This window comes from Lissotriton helveticus, chromosome 8, assembly GCF_964261635.1.
Source record: "Lissotriton helveticus chromosome 8, aLisHel1.1, whole genome shotgun sequence".
Classification (NCBI taxonomy): domain Eukaryota; kingdom Metazoa; phylum Chordata; class Amphibia; order Caudata; family Salamandridae; genus Lissotriton; species Lissotriton helveticus.
In genome coordinates, this window is record NC_136069.1 from 461,029,157 (window position 1) to 461,050,197 (window position 21,041).

The 21,041-nt window shown below is 46.7% G+C and overlaps 1 protein-coding gene across 1 annotated transcript in view; it reads left to right on the forward strand.

The window, feature by feature from the left end:
* Positions 1 to 13,135: 13,135 nt before the first annotated feature.
* RB1 (RB transcriptional corepressor 1) overlaps positions 13,136 to 21,041 on the forward strand; it is a 1,127,005-nt gene continuing 1,119,099 nt past the window's right edge. Inside the window, exon 1 of the mRNA XM_078657333.1 lies at positions 13,136 to 13,339. Within this exon, the coding sequence (XP_078513459.1) occupies positions 13,263 to 13,339 (77 nt within the window). The 5' untranslated portion in view covers positions 13,136 to 13,262. The remainder of the gene's footprint in view (positions 13,340 to 21,041) is intronic.

Sequence of the window (21,041 nt, forward strand, 5' to 3'; positions counted from 1 at the left end):
TTACATCATAAGCAACACAGTTCTAGAATGCAGTGACAACAACTAATAAAAGGCATGAGCAACAACAGAGCTGCCTCTTTTAAATGCGGCTCGCAAGGAGATAATTTACTTAACCTTGCTTTCTTCTCATATTCCTTTACCTTTATCTATTATGCTAAATGCTTTTATCTGATATCTTTAATACTGATTACTAATGAATACTGATTGTTTTTTGTTGTGCTTTACGATGCCTTTCTGTTTACACTGAATCTCCCATTCAAATTACACCCTGGTTTTCCTGACAACCCTTCCCTCCCCCTCCCTCTCCCTCGACTTCCAATTTATGGTCGTCGAGTACGATCCCTCTTGCCCCCCCTTCCTCACCGAAGTGTTATTGGGTGGGCCCGCACCCGCCGGCAATCCGCCTTCATGAGCGTTCCCTCCTTCATTCTTGATCCGGCATCCCCCTTAAGTAATTCCGTTCTTTACTCGACTCCTTTTTTGAGTTTACTCAGGTTTTTCTAGGTTTTACCGCTCATAAGACGCGCTTGCTCCGTCTTCGCGAGCGCGCCTTCCCCTTCCAAACAAGGAATGGCCCTTGGCAACGGTAGTGCCGCATGCCCCGGTTGCCTACGGCCTTTTTTTTATTCTATGGCAGCGGCTGGCTCAAGCGCGTCAGTTACATCGCTCTCCCAATCGGCTGCCGGAGATCACGCCGATACTGTTTCTCATCGCGAATTTAAGGAAAATTAACAATACGCATACATTTTTTTTTTAAAAAGGGGAGAAGCAACCTAAAACAAAACCTTATTGGGAAGACAGTTTTGACTCCCATTTTATTAACCCTTACTGGTGCTGACTTTAAAGTCATAAATATATACCTAGCATATGACAGCTTATTAACCCATAAATCTCTTTACTAAAAACCTAAAAAAAAAAAATATATCAATATCCCTCTTCGGCACTTCTGCATGATGGACACGCTGAAGGAGGTTATGTCATCTAAGAGACCTTTTCTTCTTGAACATGATGACACCTCTTCTCGTGATCCTCAATTCTTTTACACCAGGAGTAGTAAGAAGTCCAAACACTGTGAAGGCACTATGGGTGGTCGTGGAACCTCAATTGACTTTGAAGGTCCCAGCACCTCAAACTTGTTGGGAGGCCCTTGTGCCTCAAAAGATACAGCTGTCCCTCGCGACACAAATAAGATGGGTGTCCGTAGCGGCACAAACTTGATGGGTGTCCCTAGGGACTCAAATTATAATAGTGCCCACGTTGATGCCGGTACCGACTCTGATAAGGAAGAAGTCTTCCATAATCCCTATGACGAGTTTGTCTTTGACCTGGACGATGAAGATCTCGACTTCAATAATCAATTCGAGTTTGACTCCTCCCCCTCCGCTAAAGATGCTATCCTTGACCCCCTGGGTGGAGAAATGTTCTCTCCTCTCAACATCTCCCACCCCAATAGTTCCAAATGGTTTCCCCAAGATCATGTTTCAAAATTTATCACCAGATGGCTCAGAAATTGCCTTGAAAGGGAACCGCGTAACACTCTTAGGTCAGAATGTCTGAGGCCCTCCATTCAAGACAAGGTCTGTCAGGCCCAGAACCTTGACCCTGATTTGATAAAATGTGTATTCAAACTAGGTAAAGACCATAGGAAAGGTCTTGAAAGAGCCCTCAAGAACTGCCAAGATCGTCTCCTCGACCCTCACCAAGATTTTGGATTTAGCCGAAGATTCCTATATCTCCAACTCCCCTCTCGACATCAACCTCATCAGAGGTTGGAGCCAAAGTGCCATTGTTTTGCTTGGTAACACAAACTCAAGCCTCAACATTTGAAAGGAGGAAGACCATCCTTAATAAAAATCAATCCTAAACTGGGTGATTTAGCTGAGAAAGAACCCTCACAAAAAGCCCAAAGGCCTCCTTTTTGGTGAGGACATGATTAAATCCAGAGGAAAATACGTTTCCACGTTTACTATCCTAGACAAGGCCCAGAGCAATATGAGGCTTGTCTTCAACAGTAATCTTTTTGAACAGGCTGGAAGAAGGGGCCGTTCTTCCGGCCGTGGCAACTACTGGCCCTTCTCATCCTTCAGAGGCAGAGGATCATCAGGCAGAGGTTTTACCCTTCTAACCGCCATTTCTACCTGCAAAGAGGCAGAGGCTCTCGAAACAGAGGTTACTCCTCCCGTGGAGCTCCCAACACCAACCTTCCAAGTAAGTCTTCCTCTTTCTTCTTCTTCCCCTCCCAAGGTCAGGGGCAGACTCAAATACTTTTATCACACTTGGAAATCTTTAACTCAAGATCCGTGGGTTCTGGAGACTATTCAGGGTTTCAAAATAGACTTTAAAGATCTTCCTTTCCAAACACACAGGGATTGTCAAGGGGGAAATCTCCTCCATACTTCAGAAAGGCACTATTGTAGAAGTGCCATGATCTCTAATGAGATTTGCCAGCACCCTTTTCCTGGTTCAAAAAAAGGAAAAAGGTTGGAGACCGGTTATAAACCTACGAGAGGTAAACAAGTATCTGGTCTACAGACACTTCAAAATGGAGGGTATTCGCCTCCTCAGAGACCTCCTTCTACAAGGAGACTGGTTGGTCAAGTTAGATCTAAAGGATGGGAGATTCAGTGTAAACAGAAAGGCAGGTGGACTTGGAACACGGGTGGGGGGTGGGGAAGGGTAGGGTAGGGGAGTTTCTCGTTGGTTCTATTTCTTTTCTTTGATTAACAGTTTTGATGTTAGCACAGCTTATCTTGACACAGCGCAGACTCCAATTGGCATGGTTGACTTTAATGACTCAATTTTCCCTCTTGTCATTGTTTTATGGAAATGATGTGATGACTGCAATTGAGGATACTGTTCTGTGTGTGCTGCAATATTTCAATAAAAAGATTTAATACTAAACAGAAAGGCATCGTAAAGCATGATAAAAAACAATTAGTATTCATTAGTAATCAGTATTAAAGATATCAGATAAAAGCATTTAGCATAATAGACAAAGGTAAAGGAATATGAGTAGAAAGCAAGGTTAAGTAACTTATCTGCTTGCAAGCCGCATTTAAAAGAGGCAGCTCTGTTGTTGCTCGTGCCTTTTATTAGTTGTTGTCACTGCATTCTAGAACTGTTTTGCTTATGATGTAAATGCTTGTGACTGCATTAAAAGATTAATGCATAATGTTACCCTCCGTGTCTTTAACGAATTCCAGATTCTCTGGTCATGTTAATAGGAGAATTGCAATTTCAAAGGTTTTTTAAATGCTAATTTCTAACTATAACGTCTATAAAACCTATGTTTTTTTCAGTGAATATTTATATATATACAAATATATGTGGATTTGTTTTGCTTAATGCTACGTACGCTGTTTTATCCAATTGGTAAGGAGCAGAGCCCTGAGTAAAAAAGGGTTCTATCCTGGAAATGCAATATTGTGTACTTACTGCTCTCTATTCCGATATAAGCATTTGAATCTATGAAAGATAAAATACTGGAGAAGAAACTAATTACTTACCTGTACACTATGGTTCTCCAGTATTGATATCTTTCATAGATTCACATGCAGCCCGCCCACCTCCCCGTTTCTCAGATCGACCATTTTTATCTCTAGATACATCCTTGGCTCTCACTCGGGGCTGGAAATTTGAGATATGATGGCTCTGCTGGGGAGTGTGATGTCAGGGCAGGCAGCTGATTGGCTGGGGTTTGGACCACATAATAATGATGATAGGATTCCAAACTCTATACTTCCCTATGGGTTTCTCTGCAGTTTTTTCTTTTACTGCTATTGTTATTCATTTACCTTGAGACTCCCACCATGACGACGGGGAAGATACAAGCATGTGAGTCTATGAAAGATATCAATTCCTGGAGATCATAGTGTACAGGTAAGTAACTTGTTTTCTATTTAAGATTTAATATGAGTTATTGACATTAAAATACATTCACAAAGTGTGATATGTTTCCAATCACAGAATGACCCAAATATGCTTAAAAGTGGAACCACAAGTCATTTGTCTCCGCCTTGCAGCTTCTGTCATCAGCACCTCTGCCTTTCCCCACAAGAGAAGTTCAAACATAAAGGGCAAAATACCCTAATTTGCCATATTTGGCAAAATACCCTGCCATATTTGCCACATAAACATCATCTGCTGCATAATCTGACAATTTTCACAGAATTTATTTTGTAGCTCAAAGGGATCAAAAGTTACTAAAAAATTTGACTTGTGTTGCTGCAAATTAGAGGGCCTTTTGCAAAGGTTGACTGGTCACATTTCTCACTGCTGCATTTGTATTTTACACAGGGACTAATGAGGCAACATCTCTGCAGACACTGTTAGCATGTGTATAAATGTAAAAATAATAAAGTATCAGAAAATGTTCTGCAATACTCTGTAGCCTTTTTTTGCTGCATAATTTAGTCAACACTGCAACATATTTTGTCCTCCATTGCAGCAGAATTAACACCTTCACTGCGGCGGCTATTCCGCCGCAGTGCTACGGGATTGGGGCGGCCGCACGGCGGCCGCATGCTGGTGACGGAACCGCTCCGTCACCAGCGTCGGTTGAGCTGTGCTCGTGACGGAGCAGTTCCGTCACGGCCCGCCCCGATCAATAGAACGCTCAGCGCAGGCGCGGAATTCGCGCCGCGCATGAGCGTTCTATCGAGCTGGGCGGGCCATGATGGAACCGCTCCGTCATCAGCACAGCTCAACCGACGCTGATGACGGAGCGGTTCCGTCATCAGCACCGAAGGGGTTAAAGTGGCTTCAAAGCAGGCATCACACGTTAAAAGAGCTTGCACATGAAGCAGAGAGATTGCGAAGTTTGCAAACTTAGGGCCCGATTAGGATTGCGGTGAATCAGCATCCTCCGGGCCGGCGGAAGCCACCGCCGGCCCGGAGGATGCGGATTCACCGATGCGGTGAGTGAAATGACCCCCCGCCAGATTAAAATGGCAGGGGGTCATCCGCGGAAAAGCTCTAATATGGTGGCGGTGTCTTCCAGACACCGCCAGCCATATTAGGATATGCAGTGGGATATGCCTTTCCGGGGCGGCAATGCCGCCACGAAAAGGCATACGGTCTTTTCTTTGAGGCCCCAGGGTGAAGGGGATGGTGGGGGTGCACATGGGGGGTACCTATGGTACCCCCCTGTATTTGCATGCACAAAGCGGCAGGCACCGCACGGTGCCTGCCGCTTTGTGCATGCAAATGCACTGCATGTAGTTTTAACATTGCGGCGGGCGCTGCTTCAAGCAGCACCCGCCGCACTGTTAAAAATACAGGATGTGGAGGAGGAGCTTCGCGCGATTCCAAGATGGACGAGTGAGCCAAGGTCTCCCGAGACCCCTTCCGCCTCCTGCGACTATCCTGTCATTTATCCTGACTTTGACGACGGGTACTTTTCGCTGATGCCCTGCTGATGCCAGCGTTCTTCTCAAAATTTGCTTTGGCCGTCGGACACTGGACTTCCTGCGCCCTGAACTTTGAGTCCTACAACGTATGCCAACCGGGGGCTTGCGTCCCCGAGGTACCCAGGTGGCAATCGAACAACAACGGCCGATAAGCCACGCCCCTTGCCCCTGGTGTACTTTCGGTTTCGTTTCTGCTCCTTGGTGTCCGCCCAGTTCCCGATCGGAGTTCTGATTCTTCACCGCCAGCCTGGTGCTAGTGCTGTGCCCCTCTACACTCGCGGCTTCGCACCCACCACGACGAAGATCGTTTTGCCTGGTCTCCACGATTACAGTCGGAGTCCCCCCCGTCATGACGGGCAGAACAGTTGTCGAGAGACGCGGCGCCAGAGGCTCGTCCCGAGGGGGGGCCACCCAATCTCAGACCATTGATCGATTTACTCGACCGAAGGGCTCCCCGGGCGGATTGAGTGGTGCACTGGAGGAAGCTGGGGATGGCACTCTTGAGGACGAAGAGCCAACTCTGAAAGACGTTATGGGCGCTATTGCGAGTGTTCAATCCAACATGGGCCAGCAATATGAAACCCTGGCAGCAAAAATAGACACTGTGGCGGTTGATGTTTCCCTCATCAGAGCGGACCTTGGGAAAACGAACGAGCGTGTCAAATCTCTTGATCTCAAGACCGCTAGTTTGACCACGGATGTCTCGGACCTCCAGACCACGGTCCGTAACCTTCGGACTACATGTGACCTGTTTGCTACTCGGTTGGAGGATTTTGAGGGCCGGGCCAGGCGCAATAACGTCCGCATCGTTGGTGTCCAGGAAAATTCTGCCGATATGCCTGTTGATATCCTGGTGGAGGATCTCGTGTTGAAGCATCTGGCACCGAAGGGCCTTAGTAAATTCTTTGCGGTCGAAAGGGCCCATCGTGTTCCGGGAGGCAAGCCAAAGTTGGGAGCCGCTCCACGGCCTATAATCGCTAGACTATTTAATTTTCGCGATAGAGACGCTATCCTGCAAGCATCGCGAACCAATGGGCCTACTAAATTTGAGAACACTTCAATAAGTTTTTATCCGGACTTCACGCAAGCGGTACAGAAGCAAAGGATGGGTTTTACGGGCGTGAAGAGGCGACTCAGGGCATTGGGACTGAAATATTCTATGCTTTTCCCGGCGCGTCTGAGAATCGAACGTGCTGATCGTGTTCTTTTCTTTGACCGCCCTGAGGTGGTGAGTGACTGGTTGGACACTTTACCGACGCGGAATGAGAGCCCGGACGAATCGAGGGGAGCTGAGGGAGGCGTGGAGGACCAGGAGCAGTGAGTCTACGTTGGCGAGCCGGACTTCATTGCAGTGGCTACTGGACTATGTTTCAAGCATTATGTGATTGCCCGGGGGTGTAGGGGGGTCTGGAAGATCTTCCTCCTCTGGGGACTTTTCTCTCTTTCTGTAGGTTAGTTTAATGGGGCGACAGGCACACTGCAAGTTGGGGTGGCTTTTAGGTCTACCGCAGGGGTGCAGGGTGGGGGGTTTGTTTCTGTGGGGTTTCTTGGGAGTGGGGGGGTTCTTTTCTTGTTGTTTGTTTCGAGGCTGTGCTCTGTTTTCCAATTGCTTTCATGTGACTGTTTCAATGTGGGGGAGGCGGTCGGTTTACTTCCGGGATGGGGGGTAGGGGACTCAGGGTGTTGAGCTGGAATGTTAACGGTCTTGGGGACAGGATAACACGTGGGATTGTGCTGCAATACTTAAAGAGGTGCTCCCCGGATGTGGTCTTGCTCCAGGAGACCCATTTGGTGGGCAATACATGTCATGCTTTGAATAGACGAGGCTTTCGTTTGGTGGCGCATTCCGGCTTTACCTCGGGATCGAGAGGGGTTGTCCTGGTCGGGAATTCCCTTCCCCTGGAGGTAGATACCACCCTGTTGGATGATAGGGGCCGTTATGCTGGCATTACCGGGAGATGGGAGGGGAAATTGATTTCCATACTGTCCATTTACGTTCCGCCTGGGCTGCAATCTACCACATTCTCTGACTTGGGCGAGGTCGTTCTGGGCTTGCCCGATGGCTTGCTTGTGTTGGGTGGGGACTTTAATTCCGTGGCAAATGGCGAGAGTGACCGTAGCCCCCCCCCCGGCTCCTCCCCACATCGCAGTTATGGTTGGGGAAATTCCTAGATGCCTTTGGGTTGGCCGATTGTTGGAGACAGTTGCACCCTGGCCAACTTCAGTACACCTTTCATTCGGGGGCTCACGGAAGTCTCTCTAGACTTGATTATATCATCGTGCCTATGGTTCAGTTGACCTCTGTGCGTGAAATCAGGCACTTGGCTAGGGGGATCTGGGACCATTCCCCGATGTGGTTACACTTAGACACTTGTTTGGGGACTGGGGGCCGAATCGCTCCTATCAATCCCTGGTACTTTCAGAACCCCAGAATCAGATCCGAGGTGGTCAAATGTATGAACTATTATTTTGCTGAAAATGAGGGATCGGTGTCCTCCCCAGTTTCACTGTGGGAGGCCTATAAAACTGTGATTCGTGGTCAGACTTTGTCCCTAGTGGCCGACGAGAAACGGCACAACCAAGCAGAGGTAGTGAGTTTGGAGTCTGAGATTGCGGTGTTGGAGGGACGATTGGAGGCTGGGGTGACGCCTGAGATACTGCATGTTTTGGCTCTTAAGCAGACTGAGTACAGGGCTCTGGTGACTGCCTCGGCTGAGGCAATGCATCGTATGCAGCAAGGGCGACTCTATGATGTGGGTGATAAGGCTGGAAAGCTGATTGCGTGGCTGGACAGACGAGACAGATTGAATCGTGTGGTGCCAGTGGTCGAGAGAGATGATGGTGTGCGAATCGTGGACCCGGTTGAGATAGTCGATGTGTTTGCACAGCATTTGCGAGTCGTGTATGCGCCGGTTTCGGGCCTTCCGGAGGAGGACTCGTCCTTGTTACTTCGTGATCTTGAACTGCCCAGTCTCTCGGAGTCGGACGGGGTGTTAATGGAGGCTGATTTTTCCAGTGATGAGGTTGCGCTTGCCATTCGCTCCCTTCGTTCGGGGAAGGCTTCGGGCCCTAATGGTATACCGGTTGAGCTCTATAAGTTATGCCCAGACAAAATGGCGCCATATTTGCTGCGTATGTTTGCGGCCTCGCGAGACCTTGGCTCTCTTCCCAGGGATCAGAGGCTGGCCTCCATTGTGGTCATTCATAAAGATGGCAAGCCCCGCGAGCGTTGTTCATCGTACCGTCCAATTTCCCTTTTAAACGCTGAACCCAAGATATTGGCTAAAATACTGGCAAATCGACTGGTCACGGTGATTGGCAGGCTGGTCCACCCGGATCAGTCCGGTTTTATCCCCCAGCGCAATACTGCCCTCAATCTTCGTCGTTTGCATAGCGTCATCGCGAGGGCGGGGTCTCTTACCGAGCCGGCCATCTTGGTCTCTCTAGATGCTTCGATGGCCTTTGATACGGTCGAGTGGCCGTATTTGTGGGCCACCTTAGCCAAGTTCGGTTTTGGTCCTAAATTCATTACATGGGTTAAACTCCTGTATGAACAACCGCTTGCACAGGTGGTGGTTAATGGCAGAGCCTCGGAGCCTTTCGCTCTCGGGCGAGGCACGAGGCAGGGCTGTCCTTTGTCGCCGCTGTTATTTGCGCTTGCGCTTGAACCGCTGGCCGCCTGGCTCCGGTGGGAACCTTCCCTAAAGGGTATTCGGTGGTCTCCGGATTTTGAAGACCGTGTCTCCTTATACGCTGATGATATCCTGTTATATCTGACGTCCCCTCGTAAATCTCTGGGAGTTCTCATTGATGTACTGCGCTCCTTTGGCCGCAACTCCGGTCTGGTTATCAATTGGTCCAAATCCTGTATTTTTCCGCTCACCAATGACCCTCTTTCTTTGCCTCGAGTATGTCCGATCCCGATTCGCCCTGATGGTTTTAAGTACTTGGGGATTTATATCTCACTTGACCCTGTGCTGCGATATGATCAGAATTTGCTGCCCCCGCTCGCTCGGCCTCGGTCGGATGTTGCGGCATGGTGTGGTCTGCCCTTATCCCCCTTGGGAAGGGCTGCATTGTTTAAAATGATGTCTCTCCCCCGATTTTTATATGCCATACAAAACACACTTGATCTGGTGCCGGCTAACTATTTCCGTGAAATAGAGTGCCTCCAGAGGAAGCTGGTGTGGGCTGGTCGACCCCGTATTGCATTGGCTAAACTCACGCTACCCTGGTACGACGGGGGCATTGCATTACCCGATATACGACGATATTACTGGGCATCTCAATTGAGCGCTGTGAACCATGCTATGTATGGTCCTGTTCCTAATCCTGCTTTTGAAATGGACCGATGGCTCCTACCCGGGGGGGATTACTACAGGGCATTTTACTCTAGAAGTGCTAGGAAGAACTTGACTGGTCCCACAGCAGTGGCAGTGCGGGTTTGGGGCAGCGCTACTGCGGCTACTGGGTGGACAGATAGGCTAACCAAAGCGACCCCTTTATTTGCTGCTGAGAGGCTAGGTGAACTGTGGACTTCGAAGGGATTTGATAGGTGGGACCTAATCGGGATTAGTAAATTGGATGACCTCTGGGTCAAGGATAGGGTGAAGTCCTTCGCTGAGCTACAACAGGAGTATGGTTTGCATGACTCGGAGTTCTTTCGATATCTTCAGGTCCGCCATGCCATTGGGTCGGTATTTCCGGCCGGTTCTGACATCCCGGAGAGTTCCCCCCTGGAGGATAGGGTGCTGGACGGACATGTTCCGGACAGCACTATCTCTCTCTTTTATAAGAAGCTTATCAATGTTCGTTGGACTTGTTGGTTCACCTGCGGGACGCCTGGACTACTGATGGGCTGGAACTGGATGACGAGGATTGGCAGGCTGCGATATCCTCTCCTAAAGAGGTCGCGATTCTGGCGCGTCTGCGGCTTGTTCAGCTGAAGATTCTGCATCGTGTCTATGTCACGGGTCCCCGATTGATGCGTATGGGTTTCTCAGAGGATGGACTGTGTCGGCGGGGTTGTGGCATGCTTGCTACTTTCCTCCATATTGTATGGGAGTGTCCGGTGATTGTGTCCTTCTGGACGGGAGTGCATGAGGTGATGGGTGAAGTCACGAACGTTCGGCTGCTACCTGAAGCCAGGCGCTGTCTATTGAATGTATGGGAACCGAATGATTGTAGTGTTGCTCAGACTCAATGGGTGACACTGGGCAATATGATTGCGAAGCGGGACATTGCGCAATTATGGGGGTCTCAGAGGGCTCCCTTAGTCTACAGATGGGAAGACAATATGGACTGGTGCATGTTCAGGGAGAAGATTGTTTACATCTCCCGTGGTAGGCCCAAAAAATGGGGTAGGATATGGAACCAGTGGAACGCATTTCGTGGAGATATATGTGAACCCCCTTTCACTGATCCCCCTGATATTCCTTGTTCCCCTTGACTGTGAAACTCGGCTCTTTCCTGTACTGAATCACTGATATATTCGTTGGCTCTGGATTCCCCGTTTTCTCCCCCCCCCTTTTTCTTCTTTTCTCCCATCTCCTGAAGCACCTTTTGTCTCTCAAATTGTTTTCTGACTGCTCCTTCCCGCAACATACGAAACGGTCATGCTGACTGAACCACAGCCTTGTTTTTCTTTTTTCGTTTCTTTTTGTTTGAATGTTGTGAAAACGAAACCTTTCACATCCTGTCGTTTGGAACTTAAAGATTTCTTATTACCATGGCTGCCGGACCCCTGGTTGTCGGCTGATGAGCTGTGTACCACGATATGACTTGCGTTGTTGAATTATCCGGCCCAGAGGGTTGTAGGCATGAAACTGTACTTTCCCTTTTCTGAAAATAAAGGTTTTCCGAAAAAATAAATAAAAAAATTTAAAAAATAAATAAAATACAGGATGTGACCGCCAGGGTGGCGGTCACATCCTAATACGCACGGAGGGACCGCCGCTGCCCCTGCGGACGGTCCCTCCACCTCTGGGGTGGCGGATGGACGCAGGTCCGTCCGCCATCCTAATAGGGTCCTTAGTTTGTATTGCCGATCCCTTGTGAGTTGCAACACTACTGCTGAAATAAGGCCAATGGATATACCAATGGGTGAGGCGGACTGGCCTCAAGGGTCCTGTGACCTTGGTGACAGAGCCACTGTTGTTCTAGGGTGTGCTGCTTCGTAGGCCTGCCAGCAAGATTGGAGATGAACTTAAGTATGGATTGTGATGTCCAGGCCTTCAAAGTTAAATCTAACCTAACACCGCTAGGGTCCACCTGGGACTTCTAATGTCTAGTGTGGCCTTCTAAGGTCTATCATGGGAATGTGCTCCATCAGTGGTCCAGTGGATTGGTCATGAAGGCTGAACCTGACTCCCCAGTTCCAAATTCGGAAGCTCTGGCCATAGTGCTACATCCTCTCCCCCACTGAAAACCATACTGCCCCACTGAGATAAACTCGCACTGCCTTCAGCTACAACCCAATTGTGCCCCGCTATAAATACCGGGATGCGAATTAATTCAAATTGCACAGTATTGTCCGCCCAAGCTTGGAAACTGGGGCTGAGTTCACCGCGGCCCTAGGCAGACTGCTGCTGGTGGTAAGTGGGTGCTCTGCTGGGTTTATTTATTTATTAGAGTCTGAAAGGCCCACGACGGTGGAGAGCGCCGGTTTAAAATGAAACTAAACAAAGAGCTCTGATGCAGGCAAATTAATTAAATAAATAAACAAACGCAGTTGCTAAAGTGAAAGTGGACCGTTTGTGTAGCATGACCACTAAAAGGTCCAGCCCTTTTGGGGGGGGGGGTAATAAGGGGAGCCAAGGCGGTACCAAAGAGGGACTTAAAAGCCTATTTACCAATCAGAAGCCAGCATTTAACCTCTTCAGTGCTGCGCGAATTTCGCTGCAGTGCTGAAGGGTCATAAATCATATTGACTCATGACGGAAATGTTCCGTCATCAGCACCGGAGCACCGACGCTGATGACGGAACCGTTCCGTCATGAGCATGGAAGGAGTTAAGAAGGACAATGACACAAAGCTAATGACGAATATGGGCGGAGAGTGGACGAGCCTTCCACAGCATTCCCTACTACAGCATGCCTTGCAGAGCGAGCACTGCATACGTGCTGCCGCTAGACTCAACCTAAAAAGTAGCGGAACGAATTCTATTACATTTTAAAAAGTAGGTGCTTTGCCGATCCTGCCCATTTTGACCACTGGCCCTCTGTGAACTGCACTGCGGTACCACACAATGATTTAGTTACATTAAAAAATTACCCCATCTCATTTGCATTAAAGGTTGGTAGGTGCGAACGTATGTCGTTCAAAAAGGTGGGTCGTGGTTCTAAAAAAATTGTGAACCACTACTCTAGGCCACATCCCCTGCAGATACCTTCACTTCTCTTCAAATTTTCTGAAAAGGAGCTCATCCTACATAAAGAGAAAGTAAAGAAAACTGCGTCACTATACTGAACAATTCCCAACATTTCTTATTACAAAAGACAGGCAGAACGTTTATATTTGTCATGGAACAGCGTTCCACATCACTCAGAACCCTCGCCAAACGGCGGATACACCTAGAGAGAAATGTGTAGGAAAGTACAAACTGTAACCACTACCCCTTCCACTTCTGTTGTTCTTCTCTCCCTCTCACTCAGTCGCGAACGAATCACAGCGCCGCTCACCGCGCCTTCCAATCGGATCCACGAGAGGCGGGGCTTACCAGGCGGTGACGGTCCACGTTGTGTCCCAATGGGTGCGCACTGGTCACGTGACTGCCTTGTGTCTAGGACTTGCGGTAGCGGGAAGTAGACTACCTCAGCTGGGGAGCACCGGATACCGAGCTCATCACCGCTCACCATGCCCCCGAAGAACCCGCCGCAGCCTCGGAAAGCGGACGGTTCAGCTACCGCTGTCCAGTCGCGAGAAGATCATCGGTGAGTTACAGTTTGCAGTAACCTCCAAAGTACCGACAGCCACGCTCCAGCTCTGTCACCAACTTTGCAGACCCCGTTCAACACTGCTTAGATTTCAACCCTTCCTCCCAAACCTTAGAACTGCGATCATAACTACGTCAGCGCCTCAAAAATGTCCGAGGCGCTACTTATACATAGTTTCCCAGCACTGACAAGCCCTAGCTTTGGCTACACCCCGATTAAAACTGCCCTATCACTTTCATCCCTCCCTACATTGACCGTGGCAAGCTCTGCAGTGCCCTGCAGATCACCTCTATGCCACCAATATCGTCGTTGTGCCCCAAAACCACCTTGAATCCTGCTATCGGCACTGCCAGGATTCTGAGATTTTGCTTCGAGTCCAGGTTGTGGTCATTAGTTTTAACCTAATACCTTAACTGGTACTACCTATGTTTTATTGACGGAAAGATTGTGGCAAGCTCCTTCTCTCTAGTTGACTAACTCCATCTGTGTCCTCTAAGAGGTACCCTTCCAAACCTAACATCATCTAGAAAGTTTGCCATCATTCTTGGTGAGCTCCCATATTGACTATCGCAGCAGCCTTTGCACAGACCCCCCTAGCAAATGCATGGCCAGACTCCAACAGCTCCAGCACGTGCTGGGCCTCTATTGCTTGGTCTGAAGCAATATAATCTCATCTGCGCTACTACCCCACCAACATCCCTCAATTTAAAAAAAGAAACCAGCTAATTTCTAACTTCTAGGCTTTGCCATAAAGCAGTGCATGGTTGGTCACTAGACTATTTGTATAAATGATCCCTCAACTAGCACATTGAGAGAAGTGGAGTAGTTAATGACATGCGTGCTTCACTGTAGGAGGGGGCTGTTCTTTCCCTATCCTAAACTTATATACCTAGGGGCGTCAGATACATTCGGTCGTTATATATTTGGATGAGAGGGCCTCTTGTACATAATGTGGCATACTTCATTATAGAAAGATCAATAGGGAATGGTCCCCTTGTACCTGTGTAGCCAGGGTCATGTATGGTTGGTACCTTTAAGAACTCTCATATTCGTACGTAGGTGGACAGGCAGTATATCTTGGTTCTCCGCCTATTTGTAACGTGATAGCATCATCATAGGGTTATTTTTGGTATGCTGACCTCCACCAGGAGGTAGACCCACTGGCACTACAGTAGTGTCCAGAGACCAAAAGGGAAGAAAAAAGTGAAGTTCTCAAAAATGAAGTGAGATTAACATTTTTCTACATCTTAATTATCGTGAAGTCATTTATTGTATGGAGATGTTAAAAGGAAAAGTGAGTGTCTGTAGATCGTGTTACTAATATTTACGCACTAGTGTAGTCCATATGTGAGGTCAACATGTTTTAGTCCCATTATGCCCAGCCAGGTGTAAGGGGCTTTCTTCAGGACCAGTAGAAGTGTACTGTCGCTATTTGTGCAACAGTGTGAAGTGGGTTTTTGTTTCCCCACTTTTTGTCAGGTCAATAGTACCTGTTATTTCTAAATGGGAAACAAAAGTAAAGAAGAAAACAGAACACATATGAATTCTCGGAGTTGTATACTGTCTGTATCATCTATAAGATGCTGTAGGTTAAACATTATGATTTAAAATAATATTTAAGAAAGTCACATTGTTAATCTCATGCTTTTGTGCATTTCAAGAATACATTCATTACTACGTGAATATTGGCAGTTTACAAGAGCACAGGCGGTCAGGGCAGCGCATGTTATCTGTTTTTCACATATAAAATCTGAATGTCACAGATTGAGCCAACATTATTCTGTGGAAGTGTGTTGTAGAGTTTCCTTTAGTTAAAAAGGCTGTCTCCATTAATATCTGCTTGTTTGCCTGGGGGTGAGTGTCTGAAAAGTCTCAGCGCTCCGTCCATCATCTCCTTGTGTTTTGTTCTCCCTAAATTGGCAGGGTATGCCCAGACGTGGGTCCCTTGCTCACTTTGCCACTGGATTCAAGCTAGCGTGGCTGATGAGGGCTCTTAGCCCAAAACCAGTCCCAGGATGCTTGTTTCCGGTCCAGGGAAGACCTGGCTTGGCAGTTCGGGCTTGACTGTTCCCATGAGGCTCAGGGTCAAGACTGATTTGCATATAGCTGTGTCTGAACTGGGGTGGCGAAGTGAGCTAAAGAATGATGATGGATTCAACCCAGATCTGTGACTGGGGGTGAGTGTCTGAAAAGTTTCAGCGCTCCGTCCATCATCTCCTTGTGTTTGCTTTGAAAGCCACTAAGTATGACATTGGTGGTCAGTCTTTTTGTGTTCAATGACTGTCTTGTTTTGACATGGTTTTCGTAAAACTTTATTGTTGAGGGAGCTACCGGGCCTTCATCGTTATAACCAACATTGATAAAAGCTAAAATATTTTTGGTCTCAAAAACCACACATTGCCAAAGTAATTCCTGGCACTTAACAAAACTTCTTTGAGTGCCAGTATGCTCCTTGTGAAAGAGCAGAATGCTGTCACTCTCTTTGAAGCCAGCCAGTAGACAGAGAGACAGCAATAGAATTTTAATAAAAACAAAAGTTCCTGGTTAATGCAAGGCCTAAATAGGGACCCATTCTTAAAGAAAGTCACAAAAGTGCACCCATGGTATATGTCCTAGCATTAGTGAAGATTTACGGCTTTCATAAATTAAGAATGTACAGAAGTAGATCAGGGAATCGTACTCCTAGAAAATATTTGTGAACTGCCTTTTAGTACAAGCAAACATGCAGGTGTAGATTTGCACATGCGAAAATATGTTGAGCGGTAACACGTTCACTTTCCCACCAACCACGTTTTACCTCTGACCTTGTCAGCAGTAATTTTCCAACCTTTCTCTGTATGGGAAAATGTTAGAGACAAGCTGATGAAAACCCATATAACATGCAAGTTAGTAGGTTTGCGCAGACTGAAAATGGCATTCCAACCATGGGGAACTATTACTTGCAGCTACTTCAAGTCCCAGTATGTTATTCTGCAAAAAGGTGGCAAAATAAGAGAATTCCTAGTATTCAAACCCTACTATGTATGAACTAGTTTGAACTCTGGCATAACCAGAGAGGCTATTATCAGAGCTCTTATATATTGGTATTTGCTGCCATAATTTGTTGTCGCACTACATGGCACCAAAGAGACAAGTGGATTTTGATACAGGACAAGTAGATTAATGAAGCAACTTGTCCCATGGACACGTAGATATTCTATTACATTTGTATGTTAAGTGTGTGTTAAGGTCCAGTATAATAATCGCAACTGTGGCCCCTTGAACCAGTCTCGTTTTTGCATCTTCCACCCATGAACGTCATTTGGAAGTAGTCGGACGTCGTGGCTGAGACCTCTAGCTTGCTCTCTGCTACTCCTGGCACTTTCTTTGCAACGAAAAAGAAAAACGAAAGGACATGATGGATGGAGCGTTGACAATACAAGCACTCACCCCCAGTCAACTGATCTGGGTTTAATCCATCACCGTTCTTTAGCCCACTCTGCCACCCCAGTTCAGACATGGCCATATGCAAATCAGTCTGACCCTGTGCCTCATGGGAACAGTCCAGCCCGAACTGCCAAGCTATGCCTTCCCTGGACCGGAAACAAGCTACCGAGGACCGGTATCTGGCATTTCAGCCGTCTTCAGCCGGCTTGCTGGAATCCAGTGGCAAAGTGAGCAAGGGACTCACGTCTGAGCATACCCTGCCAACTTATGGTGAACAAAGAAAAACCAAAGGAACTGATGGACGGAGCGTTGACAATACAAGCACTCACCCCCAGTCAACTGATCTGGGTTTAATCCATCACCGTTCTTTAGCCCACTCTGCCACTCCAGTTCAGACATGACCATATGCAAATCAGTCTGACCCTGTGCCTCATGGGAACAGTCCAGCCCGAACTGCCAAGCCATGCCTTCCCTGGACCGGAAACAAGCTACCGAGGACCGGTTTCTGGCATTTCAGCCATTTTCAGCCCGGCTTGCTTGAATCCAGTGGCAAAGTGAGCAAGGGACTTTCTTTGCAACCCCTGGCTTTAAAGGAGGCAAAGGGTTTGCCCCCCTCTGAGGCTAGGGGTCGCAAACAAAGTGCCAGGAGTAGCCGGTAGCAAGCTAGAGGTCACAGCTGTGACACCTGACTACTCCCAAATGACGTCCATGCCTCCACCACTGCTAAAAGAGTGGTTTGGGTACTGTGCGGTTTGTGTGTGGTGCAGGAATGAATTGGTCTTGATGAATTCAGAAAGAAGCCCCCTTTGCTTATGTCTGAGATCAAGGAGAAAGGACGAAAATTCCCTAAGCATGTTTGGTCATAGTTGGGCTTTTTTAGAATGGCTCTAGACCCTTCTCCAAGGAAAGGTTGGCCATCTCCAGCAGGACGGGGAAGATGGTCTCAGCTCCAAGAGCAAGAATCCTCAGAGCTGCGGGAACGAGACGGGGGTCCTGATTTAATTTTGCTAAAGACGTCAGCAAAAGTATCCAGAGAGAGGGGAAAATTCCCTCAGGTTAGATGGATCAGACTCCTTGTGACGACTGGGACAAGTGTACTTAGGGCTTCCCTCCCTTCTTTGGAAGGAGAAGTAAGAATCTGATATTTTCGTGTTTTAAATAGGTGGCCAGTGCGTTACATTTATCATAGGAGGATTCAGAAGGTTTTGTTGATTTTAAACATCTCACTGGGTGAGTTGGCGGGCTCTTGTATTCTGGCTCCATAATAGGAGGTGTGTGCTGATTTTAATTTCTTTGTGATCGATCTTGTCTGCCGAAATGTAGTTTTTTTTGTGTTCCCCATAATCCTTCCACTATTTCCTTTCTGCAGTCTTGCACAGTTTTTTAAGACTCTAAGGTGGGAGGAGTACCAATGGGCCGAATAGTTTTTTATTTTTTTTGAATGAGCCTCTTTTTGGGGATGTTTAGGAGTTCAAGTTCAAGTTTTATTTTATTTGTTTTGGTACTCTACTGAGGACCACAAATTTTGTGCGATAAAATTCAATTACAAATACTTTTAGAATTTCATATTAATACAAAGCTAAAAAAGGTTTTAAACATTTATAAAAGTTATAACAAACTAATTCATTGGGGGGAGATTTACATACTGTGATCAAGTCCTTTACAGTAGTGATACGGCAATTAATGTATATAGGATTCAGATGTTTTGTCCTCGCGGCCACTAGTTTTGGATTTGGGCATGTAAATAAAAGATGTTCTACATCCTGCTCCCCTCCGTAGCAGAGGTTACATAGTGAAGATCCATTTAAGTGCCATCTTGATGTTATAGTTGGCGTTGGTAGGATGCCAAGCCGTAACAGGATGATTGATCTCCTAGCGCCGTGCGAAAGATTAAAGTCTATGTATTGTTGCACTTGCTTAGGTGCAATTGTTTCCGCAAAGTTTTTATACAGAGTCAATTTGGCACAGTGTGAAGAATCAAGATCGTAACTGAGTCTGGGTGTTAAACATTTTAAAAAGAGTTTCAGTTGTGATGGAGTCCACGTAAGCAACAGGTTAACGTTGATCTCAGCTAGTTTAAATGCAGCGGACATGTTACTGAAGAATACTTGTTTCGAAGCATCACAGTCGAAAGTCTCGGCTTTGAGTAGTGAACGGAGGGTTCCATCCTTTGCGTGTAGCAGGTTATACGCCCACCTGATGACGTTTGCAATGGCTCTTGAAAATGAACTGGTCATTGAGAATTCGAGGCGGAGAGCTTGCACCGGAATGGATTGTGATACCTTCAGCATTTTCCTCAATATCTTCCCTTCTTTTTGGTCCAGGAATGACCACTGTTTTATTGGAATGTATTCCAAAGCAAATGATAGAACTGGAGGTATCTTTGTACTATATACTTTAAGAAGGGATGAAAAATGTCTGTTACCTGAAGCCGTGTATAGTCTTTGAAGGGCTCCAGCATGCACCTCAGATTTCTTAGTCAGGTTGTTAACATGTGAATTGTTTTTTAATGTCTTAGACGAATACACCTATTTGGGCAGGATTTTTACTGTCTCTTCTATTGTTCCAGCGCCGAATCTCCAACGGAATTTGGTACTTCTTTTTCTTCCTGAGAAGGAAACTATTTTTGTCTTTGTGAGATTTGGAATTAAGAAGTTTTCCTGTGTGTATTTGTTCAAAGTGTCTAAAAGTCTTTGCAGACCAAAGGGCGTAAGATCTAACACTACAATATCGTCTGCGTATAAGAGGACGTGAACGTTTTGGGCAGCGATCTTTGGAGGCAGACTTGGCACTTGTTGCAGATGCTGAGGCAAATCACTAAGGTATAGTGAGAATAACAAGGGGGCTAGGAGACACCCTTGCTTTAGTCCATTTGCTGTTGGAATTATGTTGGTCAGGCCCTTATCACACCCCATTTGCACTTGGCACCACGTGTGCGAATGTAGTGTAATTATAATTTGTAATAATTGTTCAGGAAGTCTTAGCTTCCTCAGTTTTTTCCAGAGAGATGGTCTGTCTACTCGATCAAATGCGGTAGAAAAATCGATAAAAGCTGCGTATACTGGTTGGGATTTTCCTACAACGTATTTGTCGAGGATTGTTTGTAATATCGCGATGTTATCAGTAACCGAATGCTTTGGCCTGAAACCGGCCTGATATAAGGGAATTAGATCCTGTGAAAATGCCCAGTTTTTGAGTTGGTCCAACACTTCAGCGGCGAAGATTTTCCCCGTGGCATTTAGTAATGCTATTTGGCGATAGTTACCAGCCTGATGCCAGATGGATGGTTAGGACAAAAGAGTGGGTTAGCCATTCTGTAATATTAGTGTTGGCTGCTTGTTTTTCAGAGCCGAACAACGGAATGTGATTTGTGGTTGGATATGAATGCTGGTTCACCCCACTCATGCTACATTCATGGAAATTTTTTTAACCACTTCACAAAATTTACGCACGCCCTAGCATGCATGCATCTACTTACTAGGACATTACTAGTAGGTAACTTGGTCCTGAAGTAAGCAACTGTGACTCATACAGCACGCATGATTGTCTGAAACATGACGACATAACACGATTTACACTTTGATGTGAGAGACTTTTATTCCCTCGCTGCACATCCACTATCACTGTTTTTAACTCTATCCAAGGGGTCCACTATTAAAGTTTCCACACGGGAAGGATTCCCCTTGAGGTCATTTTAAATTTATTTCTCATAAAATTCACTGCATCACAAAAAAAACAGTTCTTCTGAAATAAGGCGTCGTAGCACACCTTAGGTGCATTAGGCATCTGAGGTGGGAACCCAATGATGAAGCATGCCACCAACTAGGTTGATGGGTGAGATTTTTAATACAAAACCCTAATGGTTTGCCTGACACAGGAGTGGAAGACACTGTGACACATTGTTCATATGGTAGCAAGCTCGTTTTCCTTTCTTGGTTACAATTTAACTTTGACTAACATTTGTTTTCCCAGGCGAAGGGTTTCAGTGGCATAATAGAGCCAGGGATTGTAAAGACCATTAGGATCATAAGGTGGTCGGTCATGAAGATGGGTATCAGATCCAAGACCCAGAGCAAAGGGTAGTTGTGAAAGATATGGTCTAACAAGTGCCCTTTATATGAGTGGGGCCCTATACTTTTTGACCTAATTGTATGGCAGATAAGTCTACTAGGAAGCTAGTTGCTGAGGTGTTGGTGGGCTGATCAAAATGTGTGTTTTAGTCTACTAATACCGTAAAATTGGGCTTCTTTATTGCCAAGCTAGCGATGACCTA